The sequence below is a fragment of the Puntigrus tetrazona genome, chromosome 4 (assembly GCF_018831695.1).
Source record: "Puntigrus tetrazona isolate hp1 chromosome 4, ASM1883169v1, whole genome shotgun sequence".
In the NCBI taxonomy this organism is placed as follows: domain Eukaryota; kingdom Metazoa; phylum Chordata; class Actinopteri; order Cypriniformes; family Cyprinidae; genus Puntigrus; species Puntigrus tetrazona.
The window spans coordinates 14,207,711-14,232,364 of record NC_056702.1 but is presented as its reverse complement, the minus strand read 5'-3'; the positions used below and the strand labels follow the sequence as shown (position 1 = coordinate 14,232,364).

Genomic DNA, 24,654 nt, shown 5'->3' with positions numbered 1-24,654 from the left:
TGTAAGGAAAACAAAGGGTGGAGAAAAATCATTAGCACCTAAGAGAATCTGCTTTGTACACACAAATTACCGCAGTAATTAGAGACAAAATACCACAAAAGCTTTGGAGGGCCTAGAGAGCATTTCAATCTAATACCAGCGAGGAGGGTTGATTCGCTGCATACAAATGCTCTTTATGCGCGAAGAGACAATCGTCGAAAGCCAACAAGCGAGAGTACATTGCTGCCTCCACACACTTCAAACACGTCGCTGCAATCGGGTGTTTCTTCAACTGTGGCCACTTTGGCGTTTCAAGGGGTTGACTTTTAGGAAAACCAACAGGTTTCCGTTTTTCCCTCTCTTTTGTTGCCGTCTTCAAAATGTTTAACGCCTTCATTGGTCTTTTTTTGCGGCTTCTTCGAGGCTCTGAATTAAAAAAAAATGTTTGAAACGTAAAAATTTTGAGAATCTGCTTTTTTTGTTGCTCGCCCCCCAAGCAATCCTTCTTTCAGACGAACGCAGTTAGGCTTATTTTTTTCAACCTGGCTGCTCCAAGCTTGGTAATTCTGGTGGAAAGTGGCCCTTATTTTAAAGCTCCATAAATCGTATATATTTGTCGTAAAACTAACTTATGTGCCCCCGGGGAGGTTAAAATGTCTTCGGAAGCAGACTGATGGGTTTTTGTAACAAAATTATTTTTATTTTTTAATGTATAACTCAAATTACTGGCTTCCAGTAATGGCTGTTTGCGAGTCGAGTTTCCAGCTTCTTGGCTGAAAACCGCGTCGATCAGCGGATCTGTCAGTGGATCCCTAATACATCTGCTAATAGACGGATCTGCTGATAGACGCGGTTTTCCAACGCTCGTGCGTGTATGAGTGTAATACGCGTAAGTCTAAGCGATGATCATTGTAGACATATGTGACCCTGGACTACATAAGTCATACGGGTAATTGTTTTCTAAATTGACAATTATACACCATCTGAAAGCTTTCCGTTGATATACGATTTGTTACGATTGGACGATATTTGGCCAAAAATATCCGGAATTTGAGGATACAAAAAAAAAAAGACAATGGCCTTTAAAATTCGCCGTGGAGAGGTCGCTAAACTCCAGCACATATCAGCAGCGCTTGTTCCGTCATCAGTCAGCGAGTGCACAAGGTTGCCAGATTGCAAAGATTAAGCAAAACGAGGAGAAAAGCGCATACCAGGTGGCATTCTAACTGAAAAGTGACCGTTTTGGAACGCTGTAAAGAGACAGCGAACGTGCACTTATACAAAACAGATGACATGTAAACAATGCAGTAAGCAATGTTGTACACAATACAGTTAAAATCAGCTTTTTGTGTTTTTAAATTATCACCAATACTAATGCGTTTTTATACAGTATATAATACATTTAGATTTTTTGGTACACTAAGCTCACCGCAATGCTTTTTGGGCTTGCAATGTCACTTTAGAACTTAAAGTATTACATTAGAAAGCAGTGTAGTAACCGCCTTTATATTCAGAGACCGTCGTGGTCATCGGTGAGCGGGGCTAAACAGGGCAGCGATGTAGAAGCAGGCATTTTGGCAGACGGCCTTCAATATCAGCTATTTTAGAATAACGAGAAAGTTTTACGTTCGGAAAAAGCACGTAATGTTTTGTACAGTGCAACGACCTCTTACATGTCAAAAGATCATGGGAATTGTAGTTTCTTAGTTCACGACCTCTTTCAAATGCTGCCTACAGACACAGATCGATAAGATCAGGAACAACATTTTTAGACTAGAAATGTCAAAAACACGCAAAATATATTAGCTAAGCTGTGCGCAACGAGGCCAAAACCACCCAACTGTCCTCTTTTCCTACCGCCGGACGCTGTTAGCAGACAAACGAACAAATTAACCGGTTAAGTGGAAAATGCGTTGTAAGTGAGTTTAATTTCCAAGTCCGCAAGGCCAAAAGTGCACATAGCTGCAAAAACAGCCAATTACGAAGTCTTTTATCAACGAGGAGGAAAAAAAGCGACAGAGCAGGCCGCACGGGAATCTTTTGCCGTCTTCTGGGGGAAGAGTGCTGTGGAAATACGGGGATGAGGACTGCAACCACCTAGCTTTGTACCGCAACGTGTGTCCCCCGTCTCCGCTGCGCAAACAGCACGGGTGTTTTATGGCCTTAAATCAATTAGAGACGAGGCAGGCAAGACAAAGTGAATGCGGGGCGGTGGGGTCGCTTTTCGCTTTCCCATGACAATTCCAGCACCGCCAGGCCCTTTGGATAAGGAGGTTACGTCCTGCCTGTGGTGCAGAGTGAGAATATTCATCATGGATTTTATTCCTGGACAGGCCGAGCGAGGAAAGGCAAGGAGAGGAAACGGGACGGGGCACCTACACGCAGGGGAATCTCGCCGCGACACATTCGTCTCTTTCCCAGTGGTGCTCTACTCTCACACACACACACACACACACACACACACACACACACACAGTGAATGTATCAGGCCCGCACGCTGGCAGATAGGGAATCAATTTACCTGAATCCCGTCCAGGAGCTTGCTCATGCACCAGAAGCTGTCAGCCTCGATGTTCCGCAACACCTCTTCCTGCAAGCTGGAAACATTGAAATTTTCCACTTCTTCCTCTGCAAAGAGCCAAAAGACAAAAGAAAATAAGCAAGAGACGGAGAAAAAGAGCGAGAGCGAAAGACAAAGAGGGAGAAAAATAGAGGAAGAGACAAGAGCACAGAAAGATTCCTTCTATATGCTGACACCTTCAAACGAAAGGGAATTCTGCTGGTTTTGGGGGTGGAGGGTGCATTTTTACATTTAAAAAAAAAAAAAAAAAAAAAAGTGTTTTATACGAGCTTAAAACACACAAGCAAACACCAACAACAGTTTCTGGTAACTGTCACGGAGAAATGACGTGTAAGATAAGTGAACTTTACCAAGGGGCACGCTCACAGGTTTTTTTTTTTTTTTTTGCAGTGGCAAAAACAAAATCCTATACACACAGTGCTCAACGTATAATCTGAAAAAAAAGCAAGACTTTAAGACTTTTTTGCATTTAAGCATTTTTAAAAGTTAATATATTTGTAAAAGGACAATAATACAGTAAACAAATAAATACAGAGGTGAAAAGAAATACCAGTCGATTAAAAAAAAACAAGATTTTATTTAGTTTATTGTATACTTTATATATACAATATATATTGTATTTCATATCAATATTTATGCACATTTTCAGTTGCTATTTTTTGATTCGACCTCCGTTCACGAGCAATTTAATCTTTTCCCTTGTAATTTCTCACAATTATCAATCAATTATTTTGTTTTCTTTTTCTTTTTTGTTTTATTTTTCTTTTATTTATTATTATTTTATTGTGTGTCACTTTGTTTAATATTTCTAGATTATTATTTTTTATTCCAGTTTTACTTTAGTGTTTCAACAGACTTAAAATGAGAAATGAAACCTTGGCTTGAGCTATTTCTTTATATATATATATATATATATATATATATATATATATATATATATATATATATATATATATATATATATATATATATATACACTTTCCCCTTTCCCCAGTTGACATGTTTATTTCTATTTTATAATTATTTTAATGGTTTCAAGCTTAACCGGTTACTCCACCCCAAAATTTCAACCCTGCTACATATTTCAACGAAAGGAACCCGTGATTCCAATTTAATAATGCGTTTGCCCAGATTAATACAGCAATGTACGAAAATCATAAACGGCCAAATATTTACCATATCAAACTCCCAAATCAGGTTGAGCAGAAGAACGATATCACTCACACACACACACACACACACAGAGCCGCTCCGTCTCCTTGGCAACATGGGTCTAACCTTAAAGAGCACGGCGAGCTCTGGCTGACAGGACCAGTGGGCTGCTGGGAATATTTGCAGTGCTGCAGTTTAGCGAACGGCTGTCCAGCTTCCAAGGCCGCCCACTGCATTAGCGCAGTCCAAAACGCCACTGGTCGTCCGCGCTCGTCCTAGACCGTCTGACGCCTGACAGGTCACGGCGCAGAGGAAGCCACGGGAGGAGTACGGCTCCCGAGGTAGGGGCAAGAAAACGCGGAAGTCTGAATGACCTCCAAATGGTGGACAAACTCATCGCGCTTTCACACAACGGCCTTCCGCTGAGAAACGAAAGTACTCACGAGGTTTTCAAAGCGCGTGTGTGTGTGTGTGCAGGGGGGGGGCTGTAATAAGGCAGTGTTAATCTCTCCAGTTGTGAGAGTCCCTTAACAGCACTTTCACTCATCACAAAACAAGGACACGCAGATCAGAAGGCGGATGCATAAAACAGGCCAACAGCGCCTCCTGTGGTCAGCGGTGGAGTTGCAAGTAAACGACTTGGTGTTTGCGGCATTAGCAACAGTCTTGTATAATGTAGCCCCACCTTGGACATTTGAGTGACATTTAAAAATGCCTGAATGTCATTGCAGTAAATAGCATTAACCCTTTAAAGCCTGGCGCATTAAATGATAGACAGGTTTGAAAAAGCTTGAACCTTCAGATGATAAAAAGTAGGTTTTTACGGCTCATATACTAGTAAATAGCGAGAATATGAAAATTTTTTTTTTTTAAATACATATATATATATTGTCTTGAATAATAATAACTGAATTTAAAACGCATAGTGTAACAATGAATTCATAGATGTTATAATGTATTCATTGTGGTTACAATTATTCATGAGACTGTGCAATGCATCATTAGGTGCATTACAAGACATATTTAACACATTAAGCTGCTTTTATAATGCATTACGCATTATATTTCTATATAAAATGTATATTATATAGAAATAGCCGCAATTCAAACGCTTTAATCGGTTGGACACTTGTTTGTTGAATCACAAACGAATTTAGTATAATATAGTAATCATATTGCAATTTAAAATGCAATAACAATTGACATCGCGTTTGAAAATGTATTAACTGCCTGTGATGGCAAAGCTACTTCAGTGTCTTCAGCGTCACATTATCCTTCAGAAATAATTCTAATAGGCTAATGCAGACAGCCTTTCTCATAAATGTTTAAAACAGTTTGTGGTTACAGTTTTTCATGAGATTGCGCAATGCATTATAAGGCGCATTACGAGGCATAATTAATGCATTAAATCTACATTCACTGTATAATGCATTATACCTGTATATAAAAATTTCAAGTGAAGCGTCGCTAGAATGTTGTATTATATAGAAATAACCGATTCTCTGTTGAAGATTCAACTAATAACAGTACAGCAGAGCGCTTAAATAAATTTCATATGAACATCAGATGCAAAGTGACTTTTGTGCTAAAGATTTCACAGAAAAAAAAGACAGAAGAGTACCACAACCTGAATGCCTTAGAAATTTATTTTTTACTTCCTTACTTTACTTACGTTCTTAGAAAGTTATTGTTAAAACGCATGATTTCTATCAAACATCAGTGGGACACCACAGTTCACGTGAAATAAATCTGCGTGAACTTTAAAAAGCAAAGCTTTAAATATCAAAGCAAGCAGCATCTGCAAACAAACTTCTCTTTTCAACCGAATACAACGTCATTTACTTTTAATTTATTTATTTAATTTTAAATTATTTTTTTGGAAGATGCCAATAAACGCACCGCATCCCTTACACCAGACACCCCGAGACACGCATCTCCTTGGTTTATATTTATTTTCCAGGGGTGACTCAATGAAGCCTGACACCTGTTAAATGAAGTGAATAGCATGTATTATCGATGTGAAAATAAGAAGGTTCTGCATGCATAAATTCACAAAAACAGAAGGTGTGTGACTCCGTGACCACAGTTCCACCCTGTGAAGTCTCCATCGCGCCATCTGTCTGAAGGAAAAGAGCAGATGCCTGTAAACATACAGACCAGAGTCGACAACACGCCAACCGTACTGCCTGCTGCAAAAAAAATTATTTCCCCAACGGTCTCCACCGACATATTGCCACTTTATGAATTGCGCACACCTCAGACAAGGTTAAAACGCTGATTAAATCAGGCGAACACTTGCGATGCATAATTTAGTATTTATTTCATTTATAATTCATCGTAATTCACTCATTAAGGAATTCGGTAAAACATAATTTAATTGTTATTCTCAAATGTTACGCATTCGAAAACGTACTCAATATCTGGGATGACAAAGTTTCACATTATCCTTCAGAAAACATTTTATTACACTAATTTGGTTAAAAAATGTATTTTTTTTTGTGTTTATTTTTTTTTTAAATCGTGACTTTAAAAAAAAAAGTTATACCGCTTACTATTTCTTTTAAAAATCCCACCAGGATTTCAGTGAATAAAAAAATGCTGAATTATAGTTTATTGTTTTTTTCTTTGCAGTTATGCAGATCTCTGTTAAATGAATACCTCCTTGTTGAACAAAAGTAGCGATTCTGTTTTAATCTCATTGACCTCAGACTTTTAAAGAGAACGATTTTCTGAATTCGCAAAATTTCTTTTAAGGTTAATGAATCTGTGAGTACTTCTCTTATTATTTAATCAACATGCAATCATAGGTTTTTAATTTAGTGCATTTATTCAAGTTATGTTTTTTTAAGAGTTTATTAATGTCAAAGGACTGATGTCAGTAACTACACGTTAACACACACACACACAAACTAAACAAAACCGTTATCTTATATGTATTATATATAAAAAAATATATATATGCTGGACAAGCTATATTTTTAGTTGAGGGTTTTTTTTTTTGGTTTTTCATCCTGATCTTATGCTTTTTGACTCATGCTAGCAGCACGGAATACGTAAAGACCAAAAACGCCCAAGGTCACGAAGGTCAATAATGCTCCACATGTGTCCGCTAACAAATCTCCATATTTTGTTCCAGTTGGTTGAGGCCCGAGCTCCGGACGGGGTGCTGACAAAACATAGCCTCGGAGCAAAAATACTGCCTTCGTTTGCCGCAGCAGACTTTCGCGGAGGTCCTTTAGGGTGACGAGAAGCACGCGAACACGTCAAAAGGACGGAATTATCTTCAGAAGTATCAAACAGCCACCCGGATGAGGAAGAAACTCTCATGGGTGATGTGCGAAACGGAGAAAATAGCGTGTCAAATATAATGATTTTTTTTTTGTAAATGCACGTATTAACCGAGTAAGTTAAATCGGCATCTGGAGATAGCCGGATGTTTGGTTTAGCCAACGAGTCAGAGCGTGGGAATTAAAGCGAAAGCCATGATGGTGAGCAAGCGGGTAGAACGCCGTGCCGACGCTCCGCCACCTTTCCCAAGCATTCCAATTTTTATAAAAGAATTCATTATAACGAAATCGATGTTCAAAATGGCCAGCAAGCGGTTTCAGCCTATATCATACATCCTTATATAGTTTTTTTTTCCCTTTTGAACGGTGAACATAGACTAACGTGACACACCTGCTGATACAGGCGGTTGATTCTTTACGTACAGGCACGGAACCCACGTGCTAACTTGCATGTAAGTCTGTGAAGTGTGCTTGAGCACAGCTTTTTGGTCCAGACGAAGCCTAGCTCTTTGAAATTGGCTTGGTGTGTCCCGGGCTTTATACAACTGTCTGCAAGATACAAGGTTATGAGGAAGATTCATGAGGTATATGGGAGATGCCATAACTGTTAAGTTGGTGAATTTCTGCTGCAATCAAAATTTCTGTATGAATCACTGTTTGCGGAAACCAAAGACAATAATCTACGGATTCTTAATAACAAATAATTATATATATATATATATATATATATATATATATATATATATATATATATATATATATATATTTTTTTTTTTTTTTTTTTTTTTTTAAATTCAAGTTAATTTGATTATAATCAGCTAATCAATGTATAACGTTTATTTATTTTTATAATTTTTTCCTGCTATTATAGCGCTTTTCATCCTTTTAATCTTATAATTGTATTGTTTCATGAGTTTTGTCTTTACGAGTTAGAAATAAAGTAATATCTCCATTTCAAAGTTTTTAATGTCACCGGATTCGATGAAGCAGTCATTTTTATTGCTTTTGTTCTGTTGCATTAAATTTCATTATTGAAAAAAAAAACCCCGCTCCGTTCAACCATTACACCATAACTTGCTTTCTGCTATTTTACAGCCTCTTCTGTCAACCATTTAGGTTCCAGATATTATAGTTTTGTTAAATTATCTTGAGCATCGGACAGAATTGTGTTAACTGGTTTTAACGGCGAACGCACTTTTTCGAAGCAAACACCAAAAGATTGAATCTAAACTGAAATGTTAAAATGGCAACCGTGTTGAGGATTAGCCAAAAAGTGGTACGATTTTCCCTTACAAAATTTTCTGTATTCTGGAGAAAAATGAAAAAAGTTAAATAAAAGGTCTTTGCCAGCGTGCGTCTGTTACACTTCGTTTTGCCAACTTTGAAGGCTGGCTTTAAAGAGGCTTTGTTACTAATAATCCAAAAGACCCTGATTGACTGCTTCAGATTTGTTTAATTAGACTCAGAGCTAAACATCAACTGGAAGGTGGGCCCTAAGATGAAAGGGATTATTGAAGACAACAAATCGAAACTCAACTCAAACTACTGGGGTCAAAACCTCTCTAAAGTCTTAAAATACAAGTGGTTTTACTCTGTGAAAATGTGTACTTTTGTGTTAGATAGTTTGGGCCAATCACATTGAGAAGCCGGTCTCCTTAAATCAAAAATATGTACATTTCTGTAATATATCCTTATTGGTCTTTCTACTGGATCGAGTTCCCCCAACCGTTGGCGTATAACCCGACGATTACGTTTATTGAGTACTTTTAAGAAAGTGATTACTAGGGCTTCCCTTAACTAAAGATTTTTCTGCACTACTATTGGTCGTTCATTTTAAGCATTAGTTGACAAATCGTACATTTATTAGTAACCCATTTAAATCGTTATAACGAGCCTTTAATTGCCCACATACCCTAGAGGTGCTCAAGCACAGACCGGCAGAAGTAATGACCGTGAAAGTGTCAGGGAAAAACGGTAAGGAGGCCGCATTAACATTTTAACAATGTATCCATAAACAGGCGCTTTCCTTGATTTCGGTTTAAGTGATAAAGCCAGTGACACTTACTCTACATCTCCGCCTATATGCATGTTTCACACAGTTTACATAATTGGTGAAATATTTGTTTTCCATTCGAATTGGTTCATTTGAAAGTTGCTCTCCACATATACGTTTTTCATATTTCTAAGACAAGTACACACAGTCTATGCACAGACCGAGACGACAGAAACTGCATCCTGTTTCCTTTCATTATTTTACAAAAGTGTGTTTTGTTGGTATTGTGAGTCAAATAAACAAAGTCTTTTCGAAATACGAAAGATGCATTACTCTTTTCGGATTTTAAGAGCTCCACACTCCACACAGACACAGAATAGAACGCATTTTTCTAGGTTGATATTATTATATGCATATAAGCTTACGTATAGCTAAATTAAATTTGAAATGTAAAATGCAAAATGGCAATGTATTTAACATTTTCCCATTCACATGTGCAATATATAGTGAAATATGAAAATTGAAGTGAATCATTTAAACTTAACATTTACTACACTAGTTTTAAAATGCAAATTTAGAGCTAACATTTTAAAGCTTTATTAGTTGCTCAATTAAAATCAAAATGGACACTTGGGATTGCATTTTCATCACAATACAGAGTGATAACTGCAGCAAAACGCAAGAGAGAATTTCAAAGGTGCCAAAGGTGCAACAAAAGGGTAGCGAAATGGTCATTTAAATGTCTTTTAGTTTTCTTAACTGCATTGATACTTAAATATATAATGTTTCAATTGTATTTTCATTAAATACCCTGCAATGAATATTGTTTAAGTTATTGTGGATTCATTTTTTTTACAGCACCTAATACAATCAAGCCTCTCATGCTAAAAAGCCTCTATCGTTTTTTTGACTCTAAGGAGCCACCCTCTAATGACTACTAAATATGCAGTATTCAGATTCAAAACTATTTTTATATTCGTTAATACAGATGGAATAATGAGCGACTGTTCACGAATCCACGGCGCTCTTGAGTTTAAACCCTGTGTCTAACAAGGAAACAAACATAAACGGACACAGAACTGTCAATCTGAGGTATCCACAAAGATGTTGTAAGCACAACAAATTCTTTTCAACTGGAGCTAGGCTCTTTGGCCTTTGCCATCACTTCCTGTTGGCCCGTATCATCTTCCTGCATGCAGGGGTGAAGGGTAGATTCCCTCTGGCATTCTGAAGCATCCAACTGCAAGGAGCCGGAATCATTACTGACGTTTGACTCTACAAATCCCTGTAGCGCCATATGCCCTCTTTTTGCAGGCCAATGCAAACGGTCAACATCAGGTTAAAGGACACGGCGAAATTTCACCAGCCTTTTAAACCATCACCCAAGACAGCCTAGAGGAGACTTTCCCACCCACAGGAAGTCATTGCCGTAGAGCTGTCTGGTGGATTATGCGATTCGACCCTTAGGGTGTCCTAAGACTTTAACCCAGTACCGCCCACTACTGCTCCCCGCGTTGGTTAATGAGCGTCGAACAGATTCCACAGACGTGCAATTGAAGGCAAGGTTAATTACCATGGAACTCGACTCGGCAAACATGCCATTTCAACACGGTAAAATAACGATCGTCGGGTTCGTAATTACTGAAGTTCCGCTGAAAGACGAGGTGCGGATCCATCTGTGATTTATGGATATTATCATCTAGTTGTAATGAAGAAAAAGTCAGCGCAGAGGAAGAACAATCTGCAATGAGAACAGATGAACGACTTTCGCTGGCAGCTCCTAGAGTCAGTTGGAGGAAGGGCCCAAACCAACTCTATTACATCATGTTCCAGAAAAATGTACAAACACCGACGCGGTCTTTTCCAGTGCCAAATATGCCCCTGGTGGCTTAATTAGGTAAGTAAATATTAAATTTAAGTGTTCGGTCAAAGAAATTCACTCAGAGATTTAGATTGCAAAATGGATGCATACCCATTGACTTACAAGAAAATGTGATCGGTGCTTACGTGGGAAAACAAACCGTCACAACAGTAGGGCATTGTGGAAGGTTGCCAGGGCTTTGCTAATTGGTTGCTAAGGTGCTCCAGGTGGATTTTTAATGGCCTCATCAAAAACGTCGAACAAATTCTAAGGTGCCTTTATTTAAGTGTAAAGGTCCTTGCGCGCAGAGTTGGACAATGCTTTGCAATGCTTGCTATAGATATAAAAATGCAGAAAATAGTACTTCAATTTATTTGTTTTTGGCATTGGGTCCACGTTAAAAAAATAAATGCGCATTTACTTTTAAACGTGCCAATATTTTGGACAGGAATTTCGGACTCGATTGATTCTGCCAAACAGGGACAAACTTATAAACAGCAATAATAGAGATGTTTAGTGATTTTGTTTTTAATCCAAAAAAAAATGTAAAATTCTTATCCAATTCTGAATTGACAAAATGCACAACTGCAGCAGTCGTGTGGGTCTCATCAGAGGCATAATCGGCTCCCTAAACATAACCGCAGCAATTGTTGTGACTACAGAAATGTTTTGGGGTTTTTTTGGCTGCTCTTTGTCGACGAGCAGTAGCGAGTTATGCAGAATGGCTGAAGTCCAATAAACCTCAATATCTGAAACAACTTGGTGTGAAAGTGCAGAATGGAGATGAAATAAACAATCATCACAACTCTGTTCGCAGCCACTAAAACATTAGCATTGAATGTACGAAAAAAAAAAAGGTGAACTTCCCTGAGTGTGAAATATTATGCAAGATTAGCCTATTAAAGAATTCATTTGCTTTTATTAGAAGCATAAGGGGAATCATTACATGTGCTGTAATGGGAAACTCATGAGGCATTAAGAGAGCGTGGCCAGACAATAAAACCACACTTGCGGTTCTTGTAAATTGATGCAAAAAAATAAATAAATTGATAAAAATTTTGAAAGAGAGCAAATACCTTTTCACGGGTGACCAAGTGACGTTAGAAATTATTTTGTTAATTGATATAAACTACACCAAGTCTAGCATGACACGTCTCGCAGATGTAAATGAACAAGAAGTGATTTCTCAGAGCGAGGATCTGCGCAGAAATTCAATTTATAGCTTTTTATAGCCGAGTAATTAAACTAGATCCAAAAATATTCAATAACTGTGATTAGTCAGAGAAAACGAATGACTTTATGACAGGGCGATTTTTCCAGATCATTTTTGGCATTTTACACTCGTGCAGCTCACAAAGCGAGGCGTAGCTCAGCTTATGGATGAAGACGTAAGAAAATTAATCGTTTAAGTTAATGTTATATTATCTGTTAATGTTGCTAGTTAATTATTCACTAACCATTTCTGTTAGATTATGTAATCCCTTAATGTCAAGCATTAAGATATTTTGTTGTGTTTTTGTTACAATAATATTACTTACCACTTATGTAGCATTAATTTGTGATATTTGTTTATGCTATATTATCCATTAAGTCGTTTTATGTTATTAAAGTTTTGTTGTAACATTTAGTAATGATATTTTTTTGCATTACATTATCAAATAGTGTAACGTTAATGAATAGCAATGTGATATTAACAGATAATGTCATGATAGCCATTTACATAACGTCATGCTACTTGGTGCTTTCATGTTCTTAAGCAACATTATATTACGTGTTAATGATTAAACATAAAAATTGGACATCATTTACTATACAATCAAACTGCTGGTATCCTTTGCTCGTCAACAGCTTAGGAAGGTCTCGAAGAGAACTCAACCAAGAGGAAAAGAGGAGAAATACCTGCCACTAGACATCTGAGGCATCCCAAGGCAGTCACTTAACAACTCGTTAGAGCAAATGAGGAAAGTTAATCAGACCTGCATTAAAATCAGCACTGGGCTCAGTTCTTCAAACCGAGAAATCCGAACAAACCGATACTCATTAAAGCCTCAATTGTGGGTCACACACCACTAACTGTTCAAGTCAGCTGTGGAGGCCCATGGCACTTAGTCAATGAATGGCCCACAAAGACCTGCCAGAAGATAAGACTGAAAGCAGGAGTCAGCGGTTACGGGGTTAGTGGACCTAATGCGGATGATGTAAAAGACATAGGCTATTTGGAATCTATGTGATCCATGGTGCCCCCGCTGTGGATATATGCACAACGTGAACCAGGAATGCTCAGGGTGATTGAAATTTATCTTCTGTGGACCACAATGTTTTTGCGGTGGAAATCTGCTATAATGTATCTTCTTGGATGGGCTAATCGCTCAGTCTAAGTAGCCAAAAAATGACACCTTTCCAGCAGATCAACAATTACAACAATATTGCCATTTGAAGGAATCATTCTGTGCCTCCCATAAGTACGGAGAGTTTCGAAGGAACGCTTAGAACCTCAAAAAGGTTTACGTGATGTCAAAGTCGTAGGGTTTCTGGGTCGCTCCATCTTTGCGGCAACGAAGAACGTCTTCCAGGTTAAAGTAAAGCCCGGTTCTTGTCCATTTTCTGCTAACAGTTCAGATATTCTCTCTTCACTCTTTATTCCTTCAACCAGCACTGATGGTGTTGCCAACACTAATAGTTCACCCAATCCAGATCTTTAACACTAGCGCCACTGATCCACATCTGCCATCCAGACATTACTTTGGGAGAATCTATATGAAGACGATGCAAATTACACTATCATCCTCCTGAATCAATAGTGTGCCACACTACTGCACATACCATTTCATCACACACACATTACTTTCAATTATAAAACTTTATAGCAGTCTAATGGAAAAACAGGTCTGAACGGAAAGAAGAGAGAAGAACAGAGTGGTCAAAGAACAAAACCTTCCGAGACAAAGTGGCTGTCTGATTAGATGGAGACTTTCATGAAGAACGGCACTGTAGATTAAAAATATTGATAGAATAGACATATGTAGCTTAATGAGCTATGCAAATGAAGCGGTATGATTAAAAGAGTAATGAATGGAGATATTGGACGGGTCTGACGGTTCTGAAGCATTTATTCATACCATAGGCCAAGGCAAATGAAACTTTAAACCTAAAAATGTCTAATGTAGAGGGAAATTACTCCCATCAGATTTCCGCAAAATTTCCAGAAGAGAAAAAAGTGCTTTTAACAGATGCGTTTAATCAGTCCAAAAGGAAAACAAAGTCACGTTTCTACTATTACTTGTGCAATTAACCTTCTGAGAAAGAGCTATTTGCTTTTGAACAGGCAAAATGTTCTTTTTCCGTTGTAGGTGAAACAGCATTGATGCAATCTATTATAGCAGAGACTTAAAAGGGACATCAGATGCAATAGTGCGTGGACTCAGCCAATACGAGAAACGTGTCATTTAAGCCCACGTTACTATACACTACTAAATTATACACCGTTTTAAAGATTAAAAGGCACAGTTGCTTTGTGCAATTTCCCCAGTGAAAATCATCAAACTGCACGTTAGCTGAAAGGTTAGAGGATAACATTACATATTTAATCTAAATGTCATGAATGTTAAGAGTTACAACATCATAGTAGTATTTAAATGAATCAGAATTTCATTGTGTTATTATCAATCATGCTACCGTGGATAATTTTAACCTGGTTTGTGCTTTTGATCAACCGAAGCTTTGTTTTATAGGACAATGCATGCAAAGCACAAAAAATAACAGCCACGGTCATGTTCATATATATCGTGTACATATATATGGTTTTTTTTTTTTGCTGACATGCATGGGTGCTTATTTATAAAAATAGTTCACAACGTCCTACCATTAAATAAATTTATCCAACCAGATAATCATTGAATTGTCATTTTGGTATTATATATTCCTGATGCTCTGTATCTAAAAACTCCTAAAACTTTTTTTGGACCAGAAGAATCACGAACGTGGGTCAAACATGATGCTGATGGATCTACTCAAGCAATCAAAAACTGCCAAAAAAAAAAAGAAAACCTTTCAGACTTCCTGTACAATAGTTTGACTACCACGAGGAAGGTTCCCTGCAGTCTTGCTGCTAGCACAAATCAATAGGATTGAATTTAACTTCAGTGTGCTTTTTCTTCCATCAGGCCTTGGCCCTCAAAGTAATAGAACTCACAGAGCAAATTAGAAATTTCATTTGTTGGAAGCAAATTGTATTCAGATATATTTTGAAGGCTCTCAGAACGAAGGCAGAAGAGCCCAATGAATATTTTCACTGTCTCCTCTTGCATTTATTTAGAAGAGTAATGAAAATGATTGTTTAATAATGAAAGGCACTAACAGCAATGTACACACTAACTGGCCCCTAATTTAGCCCTGTCATCATACGGTTTTTAAAGCAGGAATCATAAACAAATCTGTGGCTTCAAGAAATAACATGATTGTGCTAAAAGGAATTTATGGGCACGTTTCTTTCAGGGCTACACGATTTAAATAAAGGCTTATTCTGTGATCCAGAGTATTTCAGACGAGCAACGTTGGGAGAAGCTAATTATAAAGAGTTCATTGAAACCTGTAAGACTTAAAAACAAACAAAAATAAATAAATAATAAATAAAAATCTGACTCTGGTGCATTAAGTTTTAATCTTCATATACACAACAGCACTATTAAGCCATATTCATACACACTTATTATTTTTGTTTATTTGTTTGTGTGTTTGGTTTTTCTTGAGTTCTTAGATTAAAATCTTATTCACACTAAGGAAAAATAAAAGAGGGTGCTTGGAGAGTAGCTTTGTAAGAAACGGACCAGATACTAGGTTTACCACTGAAACGTTTGACCTTAGCTTCCCTTGGTACAAAAACAGTGACTTACAAACAAATCATGTTTTTATTTGGCTGTTTTTAATGAATCTATGGATCCTCCACCTTCAACCAAAATTAACAAAAAAGTCTGACTCTATATACATTTGTTTTATTTGTATTTTAATTTTTTTTTAAGCTTAAAAGCTTCAGCCTCGTTTACTGTAACTGAAAAACGTTCGAAAAAATCTCTGTTGTTTCACAAATGGTGTGGAATAAAATAACCATTTATCCGTAGATGATCCGTAATTCCTTTGCGCAGGCCGCAACCGTACCTATCCAAGCTACTCTAATTTAAAGTGCCTTCCCCATACACTGTAAACAAGTAGTGAATTTTGGCGTTTGCCGTTACACAGGCATTGATGGATATTAGTCTCTCGTCAGAGTGAAGCCGTGATGTTTTGCTACTGCTTGCCCTCAGCAGTCAGCACTTGGCCCACATAGCACACTTTGAATGAGTATCTGTCACACATGGCACCATGCCTTATTGCGCCGGGTGGAGTTGTGGGAAATAAATTGCTGAGAAAGTTGGTGCAGGTAGATTTTCCACCAAACTTTCCTCCGCACACACTGAAGAGAGAGAGTTCACCCAAACATCTTTATCAAAGGAGAACAGGGGCCTTCTTAAGGCATTGTCATCATCTTTTGACAAATATACACATAGTGCATACAAAAACAGCGGCATACAAAACAGGAATAAAGTACGCCTTTCAGAGAAGGAACAATTAAGCATCTCATTTCACCAGGAGAACAACAAGAAACGGTGCTGGGAGAAAACAAGAAAGGACATAACAAATGGCGCATCGAAACCAAGATATATCACTGCAGGACGCATGATGACAAGATGTTCTTCTGGACATGTTAGATTGATTACTTATGAAGTTACAAATGGGATCACTCATTGCTCAAGCTTCAGATACACTTTATCAAACATAAACATCACTGCATTAACGGTTTACAATGTAATTCCAAAAGGAGCATTCACGTTGACAGCGATTCGGTGCGACAAAGCACCCAGAAGTCACTCATTCTCAAGGGAGAGTGTGATTCGCGGTGACACGAGCAACTGCAACGGTTGGCAATGCAACGGAGTTGGGGAGAAATGTATGCTAATGAGCACTGATGCGATGTAACCACTCTCTTTCAGGTCAACTACTGTCACGAAAAGCATTTGTGTGCTTGTGTAGAGCATTTTTCAGGCCTGAAGGACAAAACTGGACAGAACTTGTAAAAACAAAGTGGAGGCTTTGATTCTTCAGGATGAGACAAGGTCAAATGACCCAGGAAAATGTATCCCCATGGACGCCAACTACCGCAGAGCCTGGGGAAAAAGACCCCCATCCTCAGCCCTTTGAGTGCATCAATTGAGCCACCCTTGTTCATTGCACGGTTTCAGGTTATTGCTGTCTCATAAGTGCATTGCAAGGGTCCCTCTGGGCCCTTCAAAATCATTAGTCTGGACATCCCGTTTAGTCTACTGGAAATCAAGCACTTAAAGGTGTAAAGGTCAAGAAAATGAAAGGCATTGGGAACAATCACGACGACTGAATCTGACAAAGATACCAAAGATCCTTGGAAAAGTTTAAAGGGGCAGGTTATGACAAATTTTATGAAATTGCTATTGAGAAATTATATTAAAATCCATGCCACTGGGCATGTAACACCCATGCTGGTTTAACATCAAAAGCAGAACTAGTGACTTTGCCCAGTTTTGCTTTTGGAGTTTGCCAGGTCCCTATACGCAAATATGTATCTTGTACTATAAAAGGTTTATTGACTTACCGATATACTCGAAAACATAAACGACGAAGAAGGGTGTGACAAGGTCATTGATGCCTTGAACATAACCACTCGCTGGATGCCGTATTGCCCAGATGAACAGAATCCTCTCAAAGATCTGGTAAAAAGCAGCAAAAGACCATATCAGTGTATATGTACACAGCACCTGTACGTAGAAGATATTGATACGTAATGATTCATGCAATAGAACATAAAAACTGTTAGTAGTAGAATTTGAGCGTGCAAGGTCACTCAAACGGTTTTAATTAGAGACACAGTGGGATCAGCCACCCCCAGCCAGCAATCAATTAAGAAAATCAATTAAGCCTTCTGAGCTTTTTAATCATTAACATCACAACATTCAATAGCACAGACAGCAAGGTGAGAAATTACAAGTAGCTGCGTGCATATTTATTATTAGATGGGGCTCTCTCTTTATTTGTGGTTTGCCAAGTTGGATGCGTTCCTGGATTTATATAATTGTGATTTCTGGCACAACACTGCAATTGAACAATTAGATTTTAGGGTGCAGATTAAGTTAGGGCTAGGGTTGGTGCGTCAAAAACATAAATCAATCTATCATTTATAATTTCAATGAGTTTAGTTTAGTTTAATGTAGTTTAATTTAGTCAAAAGTCGCTTTTCCAACAATCGGGCTTGAAAGGTTCTCAGAACCGTCAGGTACGTGAGCCTGAAACGGTGCTGCAGTTATTTACACCTCATATCATATGCAAACATTTGTGTCACCACGGCAACGGCTAATGCATTTTAATTGAATTCGTTATCAGCCCCGCAGTGGAAAATAAAAAGGTCACTCCGGAACGGAACGGTTCTTCAAAAGTGATGGTGGAAAAGCGGCTAAAGACTACACATTACCCAAGACGTGTCGTTTAGTTTTGAATGGGGAAAAAAAAAAAAAAAAAGGCTACAATCAATATTGCCACTCTATCAAATAGAGCCCCGCCCTCTGAGCGAAAGAGCCAATCCCTAATCGGTGAAGTCAGCGTGTCATTGCAGCTGTTGTTAGAAGCCTCGGTTAATACATTGCGTCTAAGACACACTGGCTGAACGAGCCTGAAAAATACTATATTTGAGCAAAATTTATGCTGTCAGATTTCACTAGCGATTTCAAAAATGATATTTAATCGTAAGCTTGGCAAACGTTTTGGAAAATGCGATGTTTTTGTCATTCAAAGAGACGCCCAAGAGGAGTTTCAGAGATGGTTGCCGAGTAGTCTCACGCCCATGGAACGTTCGATAAAATTATATTAGATAAAAGTATATATTATAGCTAAAATATGTATTTGATAAAAGTATACTAATATATCAGCATTACACCTCGTATTCAAATGTTTTATCGATTATATATTAAGAAAGCATTAGAATGTAAAAATTGTCATTTGAGCTAGAGCGAACAAAATAATATTTTGTTATAGCAAGATCATGTTCATAAAAATATACAGTATTAATGTATGTGTTATTGTGTACTGTTATTTTTTTTTTTGTTTTACTATTGTCACAATGCACATTCAGCCTGGTCTTCTTTTTTAACTCGATTACAATATGCGATCTAGAAACATGGCAAAACCATTATTAGAACCATTATTTAAAACCATTTATGAACACAGAAGCACTGTTTTGAATCTTCAGTTCTTTAACTGCAGAGGTGGTTTTCTTGTTGAATCCTTGACTGTAATAACTAAGAACGTTCGTGAGAATTGTGTGTTCCTTTCTTTGGAAACAACACCTTAATTTAAAGTGATGGTGACTTTTTTGTTGATGTGTTTTTTTTTGGGGGGGGGGGATTTGTCTCACCTTGCTGTCACCTCAATGGAAAGAAGCATGAAGTTTGACTCAAATCAAGAGGGAAAATGGAAGACTCCATCTCTTCTGTTCTCTGCCTCCTGCAAGTGACATCTCCTGCGCTCCTTTCAGGGCGTAATGTATCTGTCATCCCCAAATAAACTCATCTCACACGTTGAGCCCTAAACAATAAATGTGTACAAGGCAGCTCGCGCTCGGTTTTTTTTTCCCCCCGGTTCCTGTCGATCAAATGGTGCGCCTTTCTCATCTGCGTTCTATTCTATGATCAAAGCTCCATTTATCAAAGACTTTAGACTGATAATGTAAGTTTCTCCACATAGCTGACATCTCCTGCCTCTTTTCTTCCTCGCACCCTCCCGTCTCCTCTCTTCTCCTTGAGGTAGTCATGGTAAGATCTCGCTCTCCTCCAGAAGCCCATTACGTAGTGGAAATTAGACACTAAACCGGGCAGCAGAAATCAATGAGCGAGCTTGGAGTGTATTGGAGCGCCCGAAGCGAATACATTATCCATTTATTTGGTTAGGAGACATCCAGAGTGGAGGCCTCATCCGTACTTTCACTTAACACTGCATGCTTTTTGATAGTCCTTTTAAATGCGGAATCATTTTTTTTTTAAAGGCGGCCGGGGAAAAGGAGGAGAAATCATCTTGCTCAGGGCCAAACTGCAAAGACAGGTGTGTCGATGCAAAGGAAATTCATGTCCAGCAAGTTTAATGATACATGAACATGCGATTCAAGGCTGCGTTAGGTCTGGTTACGCACGCCAACAAAAACACTTAACCAGCATCTCCAATAAAACCAACTAAAAAGCACTTATTGACTATTAACTACAACTTTCAACTTCCCGCTGAAAAAAATCCTTATTAATAGTTATTAGGGTAATTATTAATTTTAAGTATTGGGTAGAATTAGGGATATAGAATAAGGCATTATAGAAGAGACATTATTACAAGACTTTTTTGCATTTTCTCATGTGATATTTTGCAGCAATGGTATTTCAAAGCAAGCAGACTAAACGTAAATAAACTCACTTTAAAAGATGAGTTCTTTAAGAAAGGTCATTATTTACTCTTCTGATATTATTTGAAAACCGTATGACTCAGTTTCTTCAAAGAAATAAAGAAGAAAATGCATTAAAGAACTGCTTTTGTCCATGCAATTATAATAAATTGGAACTGATATTTTCTAACACTCAAAAAGGACACAAAGGATACCGTTGTGAAGTTATACATTAGATTTACATGAGAGAAATAGAAAGGGCTTTATTTTTTTTAAAATAATATACTATATAATATTTTGATTGATTTATTCGGGGTTTTTTCGGTTGAAGAATTATGAGAAATTGGTTTTATTTATTTTTTTTACATTTAATTTACGTGAAACAATATTTTAAATTGATTAAAGTGGTTTACAATATAAATATGAATAAAAAAAATAACAAATCTCCGACTTGGGTACATATCCTTAACACAGTAAACGCTTACTTTTAGGTTGGACTAGATTTTGGTGCATTCTTTCAAACGCATCGATGTTACGCACGGATCATGTTTACGACGAGCATTTAAAAAACACTGAAAACACTGACCACCACAGTCATAATTCCTCCTCGTGTTACATTTAGGAAATAAAAACGCACGCGTGTCCATTCTGAGATGAACCGTTTGTATAACATGCTTTCTTGTGGCTGGGTGTGAGTTTGTGAGGATGAACGAGTCAAGCTGAGTAAAATGGGTGGTGCGAACGTCTCACCTCTTGCACAGAAGCTTGTTGAAAGAGAGGTATAAGAGGATTAGTTCTCGGTATGTCAATGTGAATCTGCAGGGAAGAGACACAAAAAGAGGAGCACAAGCAGGTTAGGACAGAACGGGACCGGCGAGAAAGCTCGGCGGGAAATGAGCCCGGACGTTTAAGTCCGCGAAGAAACTCACTACATTCTGGTATATTACTTCCTGCGTACCCTAACGCACGCTTTACGACATTTTGGGCTTGAGACTGACCAGACAGAGAATTTGACAGACGGATAGATAGATAGATAGATGATGATTGAGTGACATGCTATTGAGTGGTTGGAGAACAGAAGCATGTGACGTGACTCTGGGAGGTCCATCTGTCCTTACCTCAGTTACCTTCGGCTGCAGAACTAAACTTTCCGGACTCATCCGGGGAATATCTATATGAATCTGATGGTTCAGAAAACACACACACACATACATACATATATATATATATATATATACGATATGCGGATGTCCGGAACATGAAGAGTTATGGAACTGAGAAAAGGAAGAAGAAGCTATAAAATCCACCATTTATTCTTCAAAGGTTATAGTACATAGTTACGTACGATGCCACCTGACATCCCCTTCACAATTCCTTTGCGTAATGGTTCCATAAACTGGTTTCATTTTTAATTTTACGGACGCTTCAAGTGCAGGTAATTATTTGTCGTGCTATGCATGCGTACAGACGATGGCGTGGTTGAAACCGTTCTCAAAGGGTTGACCACTGGCATGTGTGTATCCTGTCGCAAAATGTGGCCTGCGAAATGTTAACAGTTTGATTGAGGGATCCACATGTCCGTACTGCAACTCTATAACGCGACTGAAATAGGAATACTACACGTTTTAATTTGATTCGCGTTTACGCCGATGCGCTAAAAATAAGGAGAATACAATGACGGGATTGAACAATTTGTTATTAAATGCAAAGACGGTCTCTGTAATTGAATCAACAGTAAAAATTAAATACATTTTCCCTAGAAATTAAGTGTCGACTAATCATGTCATAACTAATATTAATAATAATATCACCTTTTCACATTTAATTTTAGATTAATACTTAAATATTACATTATTTTTACAGACATTATATTTAAATATTTCTAGAGTTTTATAGATATGCTATATTTGCTATATATATATATATATATATATATATATATATATATATATATATATATATATATAATGAATTAGCTATTAATCATATCATAATCAAAATAATCAAAGAATGAGTCTTAATGATTGTAAATAATATTAATAATAACCGGCATCTAAATATCAAAGACTATCTGATGGTGGCATTGGTAAACGCTATGATCTCATAACATACCAGTGTTTTGACAAAACCTCAATCACTACACAAACGCAACCAAAAACCCTGATCTAACTTAAAAAATCTTCTATTAACAGCAGAGTTACGGGAAGCCAGGAAGCTTAAGAGAAAATCACAGGAAGATCGGAATTATCTCGAGAGTATTACGTTCAGCTAATTATTGCTAACATCTCGCATTAAGTTCAGTTAGCAGTTTTCTCTTGTACCGTAGGAAGCCTTTTTCTATGACTAAGGCACACAATGTGAATAATTTTGTTCTATAAATGTTTTGTTGGCATCTGCAATTCTCACCATGTTACCAGTTCGTACGAAAGCACAGTTCACACGCATTATTTAAATATTATACAATAGCAACTATTCTGGACCAGTCTGTTTTTACGTTTATTTTTCTCCCATCGTTGAACGGCTAAGCTTGACAAATGCATATTTGTCTGTTTGCTAAAATATCCATGCGTTACAAACTCAGGGAACATTACATCGCACCAGAGAACCAGCAGCGGGTCATTTTGAGGGGGTGAAACTTTTGCATTTGCTGTGCTTAAAACTCTAAGTACTTATTTAAAATTATTTTTCAGCTCATTTCATTTCATATAGCCTCTCACCTAACGTATCCTAACATCAAACATATGTACATTCTGACTAATGACGCTTATTTAAGGACCAACAAATCAGAGGAAGATCAACCGAATCATCCAGGATTAAATATAGTCACCTGTCTGTACGTGTCCTGATGGTGTTCATCATTACGGGAGTCATAATACTGCTCGATAAAGCCAAAATATTCCTGCCGCTTCCTCTGCAAGGTGCTTTCTCTCCGCTCCGCATTGGCTGGCAGGTACCCCTGTATAAAAAAAAAACAAAAAAACGAGCAAATACAACAGTTAATGTTTACACCGGGCCGGACAAGATACCTCTAAATCGATCCGATATAGATCTGCGCTCGCAAACGAAACGCTTCGTTTGCCTGCACCAGCACAATAGCTGTTCATTTCGAGTCAGCTGAAATCAGAATCCGGGGAAAAGTTTGAAGGTTTGAAGTTTGGGCCCAAAAGCTGACATCGGTCACATTTAAAGTTACATTTCCTCTTATTACTTGCCACGGCAAGAGAATGAGAACGCAGCAGATGTTCGGGCCCAGAAAAGAAAGTCTCTTGATAAAGTAATTGATTGCGCGAAAATCTACAAGCGCGGAAATCCATTTATCACACGAGACGCTCCCCCGTGTGGCTATTTTTTACTTCCGCGCTCAGACGGGTTTCGTGACGAGACGTATGCGTGCCAAGGAGAGCTCTTCTTTACGCTCCATTAACATATGTACATGTAATTAAGTCTAACAGACTAACGCGTTATAAATAATGTTCTTATTAAAAGAAAAAGCATGCTGCGGTGTTGGAAATGGCAATTAATAAACCTGTTGTCGTGCGTGGGAGACTTTTGACCCTGCAGGCCTTTAGAAAACACACTGTGTGTGTGTGTGTGTATAATATACATATATATATATATATATATATATATATATATATATATATATATATATATATTATTAAATTCCACCATATGTCAAAGTTTGCATTTAAAACTGATAACACTATTTTAAAACCTAACTAGTTGCTTATTAGCGTGCATATTTCTAAAATATTGGCCGTTTATTAATACGTTTTAAGCACACAAAGCCTTATTCTGCATGCTGTTAATTGTAGATCTCTTTAACATACTTAACTACTTTATTAAGTATAAACAGAAAATTGGAGAGTTTATTGAGGGGAAGCTATTCATCCACTTATTTTAAAGTGTTACAATAATACTACATACATATGTTTTGACAAAGCAAAAAATAAGTTAAAAATAAAAAAAGGGGTTTTTTTTCTTCCTTTTCGCTTCTAATTACTTGATCGGAACTTAAAATGAACATGAATTTTTAACATATTTGTTTTTCCATTAGCAGAGGAATCCAGCAAACGCTATAAAGACATAAAAAGGGCAATAGAAGTGATGTAATGGCAATCCTGAGAGGTCACTAGGCATTACGTCAGGACAACTGAGCCGTGTAACGGCAGGAATATCAAGCTGCTTCACAAACTTCTCCACAATGTTTCTTTACTGTCTAATAATGAAGGCCACAAACACGAGGAAAAAGAAGCATCTAGGAGTGGTATTTTTTCCCTTTTTTTTCTGTAAGAACATGCACTAAATATATATATATAT

The 24,654-nt window shown here is 37.6% G+C and overlaps 1 protein-coding gene across 3 annotated transcripts in view; it reads right to left on the bottom strand.

Annotated features, from left to right (window-relative positions):
• tbc1d22a (TBC1 domain family, member 22a) overlaps nucleotides 1-24,654 on the bottom strand; it is a 117,189-nt gene that overhangs the window by 62,254 nt on the left and 30,281 nt on the right. Inside the window, exons 6-10 of one of the 3 annotated variants that reach the window (XM_043237112.1) lie at nucleotides 23,162-23,290; nucleotides 21,453-21,515; nucleotides 21,085-21,150; nucleotides 17,515-17,629; nucleotides 2,501-2,607 (exon numbers count right to left, since the gene is read on the bottom strand). In XM_043237112.1, coding sequence (XP_043093047.1) covers nucleotides 2,501-2,607; nucleotides 17,515-17,629; nucleotides 21,085-21,150; nucleotides 21,453-21,515; nucleotides 23,162-23,290 — 480 coding nt within the window. The remainder of the gene's footprint in view (nucleotides 1-2,500; nucleotides 2,608-17,514; nucleotides 17,630-21,084; nucleotides 21,151-21,452; nucleotides 21,516-23,161; nucleotides 23,291-24,654) is intronic. The other 2 variants (XM_043237114.1, XM_043237113.1) reach the window with 2 other exon arrangements.